A 15,064-nucleotide genomic window follows, 5' to 3' on the forward strand; every position below is an offset into this window, starting at 1 on the left:
ACTTGACTTTTTCTCTGTTGTTCTCATTTTAATATTTGAGTGTGGTTCATCAATTTTTTTTAATTTAAGATATATTCCTTGCTTAAAACAGTTATGCCAAGATTTTTTAAGAGTAACGGGACTAAAGTGTCATAATATGAATTGAACTTTACAGTTGAGGAAGAACAAAACTCTCACTATAAATGGCATTCTAGTGTCAGTGACGCTGAGACAATGCTCCGAGACAGCCTCTGGGAGCTGAGAATTTTGCACGTTGACTTCAGGCAAGGCCTGGGAGATCTCACTCCTTGAAAAAGTCTACTAATCGACTTGATTCTCAGTTCACTATCTTACAGGAGTTCAAAAAGTATTTGTACAGTATATGATCCAGACATCTTGATTCGCACAGCTATTGCTGGGAGCATGACACTTCAACAAGTACAGATCCTCCAAAACAAGTATCAAAAATTCCACTGTCTACAAGCTGTTCTTCAGCAGATAGATTTTCCATAACTCTTTACCAAATGTTGTAACATTTCACTTATTTCTTATGTTAGAATTATGAATTAAATTGGTTGGTAGAATAAACATTTTTCTATCATAGAATAGAATTAGAAAGGTTTCTAACTCATAATATTTCCTGGATTTCACTTTTGTCAGATGATTTGGGGATTAATATTTCCTGGGTTTTTATTGATTAGTGATTTAACAGACAGCCTCAAATAAATTTCAAAATTAAAGATAGCCACTGATATTTTCCCAACTTTTTAATGTGTTGTTCAGTTTTTGTGTAAAGTTCTTCTAAGTCATTTTTACATAAAATCTGGGTGATGGTCTCAGTTGATATTTTACTTCTTTTCCTTGGTCTCAAAACTAGAACAACAGAAGAAAGAACATGTTAGTCCATATTTATAATGTATGTACTTCATTGTAAGTATTAATAAATGAAATCAAATGCCTTTAAATAAAATGAAAGTGCAGCATCTACCATTCTTTTTTATTTTAATTTATTTATTTATTAAAGATTTCTGTCTCTTCCCCACCACCGCCTCCCATTTCCCTCCCCCTCCCCCAATCAAGTCCCCCCCTCTCAGCCCGAAAAGCAATCAAGGATCCCTGTCCTGTGGGAAGTCCAAGAAACCCCCACCTCCATCCAGGTCTAGTAAGTTGAGCATCCAAACTGCCTAGGCTCCCACAAAGCTAGTGCGTGCAGTAGGATCAGAAACCCATTGCCATTGTTCTTGAGTTCTCAGTAGTCCTCATTGTCCGCTATGTTCAGAGAGTCCGGTTTTCTCAGGAAATTCAGGATCAACTTACCCCTGGACCCAGCAATACCACTCTTGGGAATATACCCAAGAGAGGCCTTATCATACAACAAAAGTATATGCTCTACGATGTTCATAGCAGCATTGTTTGTGATAGCCAGAACCTGGAAACAACCTAGATGCCCTTCAATGGAAGAATGGATGAAGAAAGTATGGAATATATAAATATTAGAGTACTACTCTGCAGTAAGAAACAAGGACTTCTTGAATTTTGCATACAAATGGATGGAAATAGAAAACACTATCCTGAGTGAGGTAAGCCAGACCCAAAAAGAGGAACATGGGATGTACTCACTCATATTTGGTTTCTAGCCATAAACCAAGGACATTGAGCCTATAATTAGTGATCCTAGAGAAGCTAAATATGGAGATCCCAAAGAAAAACATAAAGGCATCCTCCTGAATATTAACCTTCAGCAAGCGATGAAAGGAGACAGAGACCGAGACCCACATTGGAGCACAGGACTGAAATCTCAAGGTCCAAATCAGGAGCAGAAGGAGAGAGAGCACGAACAAGGAATTCAGGACCGTGAGGGGTGCACCCACACACTTAGACAATGGGGATGTTCTACTGGGAACTCACCAAGACCAGCCGGCCTGGATCTGGAAAAGCATCTACCATTCTTATAGTATTTTCTTTTCTGTGCACTAAAGCCATTATTGTTTCTCAAACCATGTCAATTCTTTCTTTTATATTAATCTTTATGGCAGGGTTTTCTTTATTTGTATGCATATATATTTGAAAATCAAACTGAGAAATGTAGGTGTCATGGCTAATCTTGATTGTCAGCTTGGCCTGGCTGAGAAAACGGAACCTCAACTGCAGAATTGCCTCAACCAGGGCAACCTGTGTTCATGTTAGTGGAAATTACTTGATTTAAAGATAGTTGATGTAGGAGGTAGAGCCCAATATGTAAGGTGATGTCCCTGAGAAGTAGGGCGTGGACTTTATATGATATGATGCTAGCCAGTCAGCAGAAGCAAGGCATTATGTAAGCAACATTCCTCCATGGTATGGTCTCTTCATTTCTAGCCTTATGTTCCTGACATGACTTTTCAGATGAAGAACTATAGATTGTAACCCAATACTCTTTCCTTCCTTGCTTTTGGTCAGTGTCTAATCTCAGCAAAAGAAAGTATACTAAGGCAGTGGGCATGCCTTTTTCTGTGTTTTTTTTTATTTGTTATCTTACTTAAGAAGAGTTCTTCTAAGAAATGCACTAAGCATACATTGAAACAACTTCTGTTACTTCCTATTTCCAGTAGCTTGTTCTTGCTCTTAGCAAAGTGAATTAATGATGACTCCTAACTCATATCTTTTAAAAATAGAATTAGTTTAAAGAGTTTTATTAAATTAAATTCTGGAAGAATTGCAATAACATTAATACATTCCAGCGATGAACTTGTTTTCTATAAACGTTTTTAATTTGGTTTTGGAAACTAAAAAGGACCATTAGTAGTGAAGAGGGATGAAATATCTTAAGGAAGGTGACTAGTAGAATGTAAGTGATTATACATGAGGAAGAATAATGCGGAGGGAGGTTTAGGTGGAAAAGGGGGTAGGAGAGTAGGGCTTGAGGTGGTTGGGGAAATAAAACCAACACTAAAGTTGTTTGAAAATAAAAAAGTAGAAGCTGGAATTTTAAAATGTGCGTGCGTGTGTGTGTGTATGTATAATCATGTAAATATTTATGTAAGCATATTCATATTAAAAAGTTTAATTGAAATTAACCTACAATGGGAATAATTTTTCTAGTAGTCACAGATACCAAGTAAAATGCCTAGTTCCGTGTGTGAGAATTCTTCCCTTACATTGTTAGTTAGAAATGTCCTAAGGCCCTACAAGCAATGGGGATCATTGCCTTTGGTTTTCTACCAGATATTGTTGGTAAGATCTTATTGCTGAAAATGTCATATACTTTGGACACAGGACTTTGGGAATTTAAGCTGATACTGGCCAGAAATCATTGTCCTTGTTGACTAGCTCTCAAAGTACTGAAAGGTGCTATTCAAGCTGATGGGAGAGACAAGTCATCAGCAGTCTTATGTACATGTAAACCCTGTAAACTGTAGTAATGATAAAACTGACAGGACATGCTTGTGTATGCAATAGTGTCACAAATGTTACATGCATAATCAGCCATTTTCTAGTTTGGTTTAAAGTCTACTGTATAGGAGGAACCTCAAGAGCACAGCTGTCCAAGAACCTATGTCTGGGAGCTCATAGATCTTAGGTGTGAACCTGCTCCTATGATTATGCTAAACAGACAGTATTAAACTGCCCTCCAAATTCATGCCTCTATACCCATAGACTAGTGTAGCTCTCAATCATATCAAAGATTTTTCTTTGTGTAGTGGACAGAGTTACATATTGCCTAATACAAGAAGAAGCCATTGTATTTAATTAAAACATACATGTTGAATATTTGCTTATTCATATTTACTTTTTTACCTTAACAAGGAATTTGGGGTTCTGGGTTAGGAATGTTGAAAATGGTTTCAAGCCTGTCATCTTTAACACAAGTGTTCTTTCTTTGCAGAGTGATGTGAGCCCTTCCAGCAGTACCACATCACTTCCCATCAGCCCTCTCACAGAAGATCCACTGCCTTTGAAGGTAAACAAAATCACATCCCCAAAGCATTTCTTTCATTATTTTAAAGTTTGTAAATAGTTTATACTATACAGTCAAACCCAGATATGAGGTGAGCTGGTTCATTCATCTTACCTGGTTGGTTGCCTTAGTTTGTCTTACTTTGTTACCCATGAGGTAGAGCTCCTCTTCAGTCCCTTTAGTTCTGAGATTAGAGTTGTACATCTCCAACTAAGATCTCATTCATCTTTAAATGCATTACTTGAAGTGTTGTTGTTCTATTGTTAATTGCTACCAAAAGGCTGAAGGTTGGAATATTCTTAGAGCAATTGCCATGCATCATGTCTTTTACAGGTGTTGTATTTTAACCTTTTGGTCAGTATGAAGTAGGGATTTTAAATCAAGTGTTTGCAGTCCATCATTTGTTTACATGGAAGAATCCAGTGTTTATCTCCTTATATATTCCTTAGCAACAATACTAAAAGTTCATATTAGGTGTGGCTTTATTGTCCTAAACACTCCAATTTGAGAGTCTACATGTACTACAAATAGGGAAATTTCCTCATTGTCTACAAGATTATGGTTTTTAGAAATATTATAAAAATGAACTGAATTGTTCATTTTTATGAACTAAGAATGTTTGTATATCATTAATATTGTTATAAAGAAGGACAATCTACAATAGTCTGGATGAAAAAAATAGAACTTTTGAATAGTACACTTGAGGTCAAATGTTTTTGCAGTTTGTGTTAAAAGTAGAGTAGTGTATGCTTGAATGTCCATTAGAAAGTTCATTGTAGTAGTATGTAAAATTATTATTTGGTATGCTGTTCTTTTTCATACAAGGATTGAATGTTATTAAGCCTGATGCTAACATACAGGCAGAACAGTGATACTTAGGGCTTCCCATTATTCAGTGCTATTGTATCACTGATATAAACCTTCCATAAAGTTGTCCACTGAGTACCATTAGTTTCTATACACACCAAATTGTTTCCTGATTAGCTACTATGGTGGTTTGAAAGAAAATGCCCCCACATAGGGATTAGCACTGGTAGGATGCTTGTTGGAGTAGGTGTGGCCTTCTTAGAGGAAGCTTGTAACTGTGGGGGTGGGCTTTAGGGTCTCCTATGCTCAGGACACTACCTAGTGCAGAGCACAGTTTGCTTCTTGTTCTTTGCTGATCAAGATGTAAAACTCCCAAGATTTAGAGCTCCTTCTCCAACACCACATTTGTCTGCATGTCACCTGCCATGATGATAATGGACTAAACCTCTGAACTATAAGCTAGCCCCAATTAATTGTTTTTTTTTTATAAGAGTTGTGTGGTCATGTGTCTCTTCAAAACAATAAAACCCTAAGACAGTGACAGACTTAGTAAAATTATGAAACTTATTTCTGTATCAAAGAACTGGTAAATACTGAGAGGCATCTCTTGAGGTATAAATGATTTGTCAAAATGAGAACAAAACTTGTGCTTCCAAGTTTAGTATTGTGTGGAATTTTATTCATAGTATATGGGACAGAATCATAGATGAATACTTTCTTTAATTCAATTGAATTTTCAGTGTATCACGAGAAACCATTTTCTCTTAATATATGGATAAATTACAATGCTGAAATGAATGTGATTTTAATAAAGGTTAAAATGAGCTTTTTATGTTCTAGAATCTGCTGATATAAAAGCAATATGAGTGCAATTATATTTGTTGGATTATTTGACTAGTTCTAAGAGCTCAATACTGTTTTTGACCTAGTATGTGTAATGGTTCTTAAGAGTAATTAAGACTTTTGAGAGCCTGAAATATGGAGGATTAGCTTTGAATGTCCAATATACTCAAATTTCCTAGTATTTTATCCATAATGTAAAAAAGCATGATTTATAGCCTTCAAAAATTTCTCACACTTATAAAACCATCTCATTAGTACTTAACATTATCTAATATTTAATTTTTAACAATACAGTAAAACTCAAACATTAATTTCTTGTATATTTAAATTTTAACATTATATTAGCAAATAACATATTACTTATTTATTTTTATATACACAAAAAAGAAAAGAAAATATTTAGGCAGTACCTTTATGGTATGATGTTTATAATTTCAAACATTTTTATTAAGATATAGAGGCCATTTAGATTTTCTTATAATCATTACAAGAAGAAAACCTTGATAGTGTAGTTCTTGTATGTTAATAACTTTATTTGAGGTTATGATATTGGACTGAGGAGAGAGTATAGTTACTAAAGTGATTACCCTGGATTCAATTTCAGAGCCGGTTTAAAAAAAAAAAATTAGAGAGAGATCCTGGAGTGGTGCAATAAATTTATGTTCCGGTTCTGGTCATTCATTCTAATGATGGTTAAACCCAATATGGACATCTTCAACAGAATACAATATACAGACTGCCCATTCATGTTTCAGCATTACTAGAGCATACATTTCATTCAAAAATTCTGAAGAGGAAAAGACAAGACTGACAGGTAATTAGCCTAGCCTATGTGTATAGCTCCAGATTGATGAGAGACCTGTAGTAATAAGGGGCATCAGGGGCTGCCTCCCAGGCACCCCGGCCGCCTGCTCGGCTTATGCCCCGAAATAATTACACGGACACTGTATTCTTTTAAACACTGCTTGGCCCTTTAGCTCTAGCCCTTACTGGCTAATTCTGATATCCTGATCAACCCATCTCTAATAATCTGTGAGAACCGGTCTTACCGGGAAGATTCTAGCCTAGTCCATCCTGGGTCGGAGCTTCATGGCCTGTGTCTGCCCAGGAGCAGGGCATGGTGTCTCTCTCAGGCATCTGCTCCCGAGAGGAGAGCTGTGGAGTCTGACCTCACTTCCTCTTCCTCCCAGCATTTTGTTCTGTTTATTCCACCCACAGGGCCAAGCAGTTTCTTTATTGCTTAACCAATGAAATCAACAGATTGATATATGACACTCCCACATCAGAGACCTTTTCTCAAAGTAAAAAGTTAGACAGGGCCTGAGCTATGCCACCCAACGAAGCCTTCTGGGCTCCACACGAAAATGCACACACAGATCATCACACATACATTGCACTAGCACACACACAAATGTGCACATGTGCATACACACACACACACACACACACACACACACACACACACACACAAACACATACACCCCAAAGCAGATTCCCCATGAGTCAGGAGGGTTATCAAGTAATGAGGACTCTATAACACTTTTATGCTTGGGGGTAGGATGAGTTCCCTTTTTTGGAAGGTTTGGGTTATTGCATGGAATTGGATAATCTAGATAAAGAATTAAAGTGTATTGGTTCCCACCACAAGGGTGTCCCCTTGTGTGATATTTGAAAGTTTCCCTTTCTCTTGGTGATGGAGTAGCAAGAAGTCATCCATTTAAACAGTTTAAGTAGAAAGCCCATTAATTTACATAGTTCCTCTTTTCCCATCTGTCTGCCAGCCAAGAAGCTCTGCCAATTATTGTCCCTTGGTACCATGGATCATGATCTTTTCAAATTCATTTGTATCTCAGTGAAGCATTGTTGGAGGGAGGTCACTTGTTGGTTTCCAGCTGCCCGGCTAGTTTAGACCCGGAATAAACACACAAAACTGTATTATTTAAAACACTAATTGGCCCATTAATTCTAGCTTCTTATTGGCTAAATCTTATATCAATTTAGCTCATTTTTGTTAATCTGTATTTTGCCATGTGGCTGTGGCTTACTGGGTACAGTTCCCAGCATCTGTCTCCAGCAGCTCCATGGCTTCTTTCTAACTCTGCCTTCCTCCTCCCATGCTATAGGCCAAACCAGTTATTTAATCATTAGCCAATAAAAGAAACACATAGAAGAACCTCCCACACCAAAGCATGGAGTCTATAGTTTAGTCTCTTAGCGATCAAGTCATTTTTGATTTCTTGTATCAGATACATATTATAATACTACACTTTGTATCTTATCCTATAGTAAATTCAGTAGGTAATAAACTTCTTAATTTCTGCTTCTAAAGTACGTAAATATAGAAATTGAAGAATCACTTCTGCTCACTAATCTTCCATCAATTATAACTTGTTATCTTTTTTAGTACATATCTATCAAAGAGTTCTTGGAACGTCTTTGAGGTGGGTTATGCAGAACCTAGAGTGCACAGAGACAATATCTCTGAGGTGCAGCCACCCACTCTAGGGACAGCTACCTTCTCAGAAGTACAATCACTCTTAGAGATGTTGCCACCTTCTCTGAGGTACTGCTATACTGTCTGAGGTATTTTTATCTCACGGAGATACTTTCAATGTCTATGACCTCAAGCTACTCTTTCTCAATACAGCTAAACTCCCTGAGTGTAGCCACCCTCCTTGAGGTACACAAATCTTTCCTGAAGTGCATGTGACCTTCTGAGAAGTAGCCACCTTTTCTGAGGTGCAGTCACCCTCTCCCAGGTATCATCACTACCTGTGAGGCACAGGTCAACCATCTGTGGTACAGCCATGTTGTAGCTTGTATACTCACATTCCCAAGAACTGATTCTATGTTACAATTGAGTGTTTTCTCATTTTCCTGACTTTCTGGATCAAAGGTTCTCTGGTTACTTTTCTCCATTTCCTGAAGTCTTCTTTTTTGCCTAAGTTATTCTTCCATTTACATCTGAGATACCTTTCTGTCTCTAAAGCAGCAAGGATTCTGACAGAAAAAAAATTTCCTTAATATGTTTTTTGAAGTAGCATTATATCTAACTATTCTTCTGCCATGACCCCCAAAGCTAACTGCAAGTAAAAGAAAACTACCCATTTCAACTAAAAAGAAAATAGAAATATAAATTTACCTCTCAAAATTTTGCTGGGCTATTAAAGAAGAAGTGCTACATGTCACTACCAAAGGACCATGGAGTCTTAACCTAGAACTTCCTGTAAGGCAGTGTGACTACCAAAGGACCATGCAGTCTTAACCTAGAACTTCCTGTAATGCAGTATGACTCACATGTTATAAAACAAAAGGTTTTTATTATATAAAATTTGCATTATGTAGAAAAAAATTCAAATATATATCAGTTCTAAATGGTTCATATATTTTATTTTAGTTTTTAATGAGAAACAATCTAGCAATACTTCTTATCAGTTTTCCTTTGGGCTGCCAGCACCTAAATAATGACATATAACTTTATTATTAATTATGAAAGCTTGGTCTTAGCTTAGGCTTCTTCCAAAACAGCTCTTATAACTTAAATTAATCTGTTTTTATTAATCTATATTCTGCCATGTGGCTCTTTACCTTGCCTCCATTCTGTGCGTAGGACTCCCTCTGTGTCTGGCTGACAAAATCTGTACAGCTCTGATTCCTCGAAAATGCCTCTCTCATCCCATAAGTCTAGCCTATCCTCTCCTGCCTAGCTATTGGCCATTAATCTCTTTATTAAACCAATCAGGAGGCACCTTGGCAAAGAAACATCTTCACATTATGCAAAAATATTATCCCACAACATTTCCCACTTTTGTCTAAATAAATAGAAAGTTTTAACTCTTAAAATTTCAGATAAAGCCAATTCTTATGATGCAATCCATCAATTCAAAATGGTAAATTTGATAAACAATTTCAGTGGTTCTATAAGTAGATTTCTCTCAACTGAATATTCAGTTGGTCATTTCCTCACTTAGCTTTTCACTTTTTGTGCTTTACAACATTTGTGTCATTAATTTTAAATTCTTATGAAATGGACTGTAAAAAGTGTCATAGGACTTCTGGTGTAGAAATTTATGTTTATTCCTGTTGTATTATTTTTAATGTAAAATATTATAAAGAGGTAGAAATTAAAATAGTTAAACAGTAAAATGAACCATATACCTCATGTCATTTATGGTAACCTTATATATTACACAATATAGCAATGTAAAATTCACAATTATACATTTTCAAAGGAAACCCATTGTACAGTTTCTACAATATTAACTTCTGTAGCATTTAAGGAAACATCTTGGATTAAGTCCACTTCTGCCACTTTCCTCCCATTATCATCACGTGGCAATTACTTTGTTTCTTAACTTATCTATGAAGCAAGGACAAGTGCAACTATTTCAGTAGACTATAAAAAGCAAGACTGAGGTCAGTATGCAGAAGCCACCTATAGCAACATACAGTAAAACAGCTAGTAAGCGCTGTTATTTTCATAGAAGCAGAATCTCTATCTTTAAGCCAAGAATGCCCTATGTATACATATGAAGAAATTATCTTCTTAGCATTTTTTGCCTAATTGTCAAATGAAAAAGAATTTTTATCTTTGAAAGATTAGTGTTTGATATTCAGAAGTCATGTTATATAGTTTATATCATATATCATATTACTTTTATATAAACTAGTTAACAGGAATGCCATATGCAAAGGAAAAAGAATAAATATAAACTTTTTGATGACAAACTAATAAATATATTAAAACATAAGCAGAGAAAAATGCAAAATGGGTATTAGGGCATGTTTTTTTTTTCATCAGAAGTATGTCATAATGTATTTTTCTTTAATTATTCAACTTCCAATTGAAAGGCAACCAATTAACATCCTAAATGTATGGCTCTCCCTGAAGGAGCCCATCCATCCCATTAGAATTATGGGACAAAAACTCATTATAAACAAAGCAAGACTGATAATTTTTGCCTACAAATATCCTGACATCAACATAGCTTCAAGTTATTTTGTCTAGCATATCATAATAGAATGGAATACATTTTGAGACCTTAGGAGAGAGAAATACATTATAGCAAAGCCATTACAGAAGCACCCATTCTATGTTCTTCATGTGTGGAGAGTGAAGGAGAATTTATTACAGTTACTCTCTTAATACTTGAAATTGTTTTTTACCCTCCCAGGACGCGCCCACTATGGTATATTTCTGAATCATTGCTTAAGTTATCTAATAACTCATTAATTTATTGAGAAATCCCACTCATTCGATTATTAACTACCATGGGCTTAATAATGTTCTAAGATATTCATGTTTCAATGTAAATAATACAAACTAAATTTCTGATTTTATGGTGTCTGGATTCTCATGAGAAAAGATGAATAGACAGCACATACTATATATAATGTCAGGTAAGAGTGATTACTACCATGAGAAAAATAAAGGATGATTTCAGGGAAAGAAACTGACATTACAATGTCTCATTTCAAAAATGAAGACCCTATAAGTGGGGTCTTTACATCTTTATCTGTTTCTTGTGCCTTTTTTTGGATCTTTCCCTTCTTTTGTTTGTTTTTGACCTTTTAATATATGTTAGACTTTTTGTCATATTATATACAATATATTATATTATATTGTATTTGTATTATTTGTATTATACTATGATCCATTGAAAGGCTGTTTGTTTTCTAATGAGACACCAAAAGGGATCCAGAGGGAGGAGTAGTGGTGAGGAACTGGGAGAAGCATAGGGAGAGGGAATTGTAATTAATATCTATTAGTAGAGAATAAAAGCTATTTTCAGTAAAAGGAAAGAAAAAGGCAAATGCAGCTTACTCTGGTTAGGGCAATTTTAGCAGAGGCATAATGAACTCAGGAGAAAAATGTGTATTTCTGAGGGAAGACTCTTGAGGCAGGAAGTGCAGTAGCTGTGAGCATGAAGATGACATAACAGTCTGTCCTTGTAACCAATATGGACAAACAAGGTCTCAGGTAATTCAGGGTTATGTTAGAGAGATTGGCCGTGTCATGAAAATCTTGCAGACTGGGTTATAGGTTTAGGCTCTTCTTTTGCAAGTGATAGAAAATTAAATGATTACAGAAAAAGCAAAAAAAAATTTTCAGTGTTTCTGTTAGACTTATTACTTTGCCTCCTGTGTCAAAAAAATTACTGGTGACCTGGCAGAAGAAGACAGTAGAAGGTTCCTATAATTTAGAGATTACGGTGGTGCTTTAAAGTGGAGTGTAAAATCCGAAAGTGTAACATTGGTAAATTCCGAATGTGGCATCAGCAGAGCTTGGTAACCAATCATAGTCTGGATAATCTAGAAATGTAAAATGACAATTCAGGAGACTAATAACTAATATTCTATATATTTTTCTTTTTGTCTCAATAAATTCCTTTTTGGTGTTGCAATGACTGAGTATGGTGTAGTGAATAATGGAGTTTTGTTTGCTTGGTTGGTTGACTTTAGCAATCATGAGGAAAGAAAGGAAGGTGTATGCTGGAAGAAGACATTGGTTTCATCAGAAATATTATTCAGTCCTATAATTGCTATTGATTCTGGAGATCTCTCTTTCGAGAAGCTGTAAAGTACACATAGAGAGTTAGATATAATTTGACATAGTTTATGATAAATCAATACTTACAAGAGAAAAACATGATTCATCCGTATTTACTAGGAGAAGAAAGCAGACAAACTAAAATTCTCCAAGGAATAACTGATGGATTTTGAGTAAATAATGAACCTTAGATAGCATTATTCTTGTGTATTCTGTTCGCTTCTTCTCTAACAAAATACAGTGTGCTTGTCCAATTAAAACAAGAGACGTTGGTTTGGCTCCCACTTTGGGGCAGTGAGAAGCCTGGAGCATGAGTGACACCTGCACTTGTAAGGACCATCTTGCTGCATCAAGCATGGGAATGTTCATGTAAGCATTGATAAGACAAAAAGTTAAAATGAGGCCATTTTATCTTAGGGGGAAACTCTCCATCTTAGGGGGAACTCATTTTAACAAAAATTATGCCACTATCAAAATGATGGTGACTTTCTTTCACCATTACAGAGCCCCCAGGGCTTGGTTGCTACTTAGCACATGACTGTGAAATTTTAAGATGAATTTTGGGGGGGGATTTGCAGTCTACAGCCATTGTGAATGTAATTTCAAATAAAAGTCTAGCAGTATGATTCCCTAATGATAATAATCTTACGAGATATTTGTTTCCTATAATGTTAATATTTTAAGCAACTACTTTTGATTAGTTGTGAAGTATAATGACAATTTTGTTTATATATGTTTATGTAATAAATCACTTAAAAATTTGTCAGACCCAAACAACAGTTTCTTCCTGAGATACTATATGTGACCTGAGCCCTTCTTGGCACATTTTTTTTTAGCTTTTCAACTAAGTGCTTTCAGATTTAGGCAAGAGATTCTATTTGTATTCTCTTACGCTCACCATTTTAATGTAAGGGAGATTACATAGATATTAAAGTTAACACTGGTCCAGTACCCAGGGTCTATGATTAGAACCATTAGACATTTGTTGCAGTCACTGCCTGCCATGCTTCATTGTTTCCATGGACCCTCCTGGGTTATTGTAGAGGATGGATGTTTGGGGGTAATTAGAGTAAATGTTCTATGGAAAAGCATAAATTCCCAGGCCAGAACTCCACAAGGATTGTATGCTGCTTACAGAAAGAAAATGCCATACTTGTGGTTTTTGTTCACTGAAAGCCCACTAGAAACTCACCACTGAGGATTGCGTTGTGAGTTTATTATGTGGGAAGCCTAGCATGTAATGAAATACCAGACTTCTAGAAGGAAATCAGGTGTCCGACATAAGCTGTCTTGTTTGTACAAGCACTACAGCAGCTGGACACCACTCTTATTATCCTGAATGCTTTGTATGTAGGATACTGGCAGCAAGATAGGCCCAAAGAGACCATCAGTTGACAGTCTTGTAAAGAAAAAAAAAAGTCTTACAGGGAGAGTGTAATAATTACCTAGGGCTGTCATATCAAAATTGCACACACCAGATAGCTCAAACAATACAACTTTGTGTTCTTAGAGTTATGGAGAATAGATATTGAAGATTTAGCCACTGGCATTTTTGTTTCCTCTGCATCCTTGATGTCTCTATGGCTTAGAGAAGGCCACCTTCTTACTGTGTTCTGTGTGCATGAATCCTACATATTACCTTCTCAGTACCAATCCTATTGACCCTAATGTGACCAGCAATATCTTTCATTTCAAACGTATCCTTCTTGAAAATTCTCTAAATTGCTATATTGGGTCTTTTATGTATGTGGGACAACATTATCCTAGCTGGAACAAATAGGCAAGACACCTAATATGTGATTTCAAACAGGGGACACATTTGCTGAAGCATAAGAAAATAATTATGGAATTTGACAGAAATTGCAAAGTAAGATTTATATTACCTTACTCTACTTGTACATATTCAATAGTCTCTTGTTAAGGCAGTTTCTAGTAATATTAATTTCTTATTCAAGCCTTGAAGTTTTGGGTCTGAAAGAAAACAGAAAATTAAAAATTTTCATTATTATGTATATTCATCAGTACACTCATGACTGTAAATTATATGTCTATTTTAATTTTCATTAATTTAGTCCTAATTGAACTTCCATGTCACAGAATTAGAATTAACTTGGTGTCTTCCAAATCTTAAATACAACACATAATATAAATATTATGTGAAATATAAGTTGAAAAAACAACCACCGGTATTATCTTTTATAATGATTCTCTCATGTTATTTTATGCTGTATTTCTTTTCTTATTCTGTAATAAGTTTAGACTAATTTACCTGTTATTTGAACAATACAGAAAACAGTGGTACTGTATAGCATATGATCATTCATGTAGTTAGGAATGAGGGTTTATAGCTAACAAGGAAAAATACATAAATTAAAGTCAAAGTGAATTGTATTTAATTTATGGTAAAAGACATGTAATATGGTTCAGATACAGTGGACCTCGGGGGAAAGATTTTAATGGGAATAGGAAGTAAATAATTTGCTACTGCATGCTCCCTTCATATTGCTGTCCAAATTCTTTTCCTATACTGTCCAAATAATTTCAGGCAGCTATATACAAGATAAAAAACTTGTCCATATTAATTTACACTAAAATAATTGCATAACCCTATCATCTTATCTAGAACTCACACACTCAGTTTTCTTCCCATTTAAATTGCAGAGAGTTTGTTCAGCTTTATCTAAACTGGTACCTAGTATTTGGCCTGACTGTTTCTGAGTTCCACAAATGATACAGGAGGAAAAGTCCCCCCGTACAAGGGTCTGCTTAGCATGGTTCTAGACCTAGGTCTTGTTTCTGTCTTCTTGCCCTGAAGAAAAAATCTCTTTAATGGAATTACAGAATATCATCTGGAAAGAGTTTGTTGAAATATGATCTTGGAAGAATAAATTCAAGGACCCACCTTTATGTCTCTTAGATAAAAAGAACTTCTGATGGTAATGTGATAA

General features: G+C 35.5%; 1 protein-coding gene across 2 annotated transcripts in view; it reads left to right on the forward strand.

Moving 5' to 3' along the window:
* Positions 1-15,064, forward strand: part of Ccser1 (coiled-coil serine rich protein 1) — a 1,090,845-nt gene that overhangs the window by 440,792 nt on the left and 634,989 nt on the right. For both annotated transcript variants that reach the window (XM_041634515.1, XM_041634523.1), the window contains exon 7: positions 3,845-3,919. In XM_041634515.1, the coding sequence (XP_041490449.1) occupies positions 3,845-3,919 (75 nt within the window). The remainder of the gene's footprint in view (positions 1-3,844; positions 3,920-15,064) is intronic.

This window comes from Microtus oregoni, unplaced genomic scaffold (assembly GCF_018167655.1).
Source record: "Microtus oregoni isolate MIOR12 unplaced genomic scaffold, Mior012 000002F_ref0000024, whole genome shotgun sequence".
NCBI lineage: Eukaryota > Metazoa > Chordata > Mammalia > Rodentia > Cricetidae > Microtus > Microtus oregoni.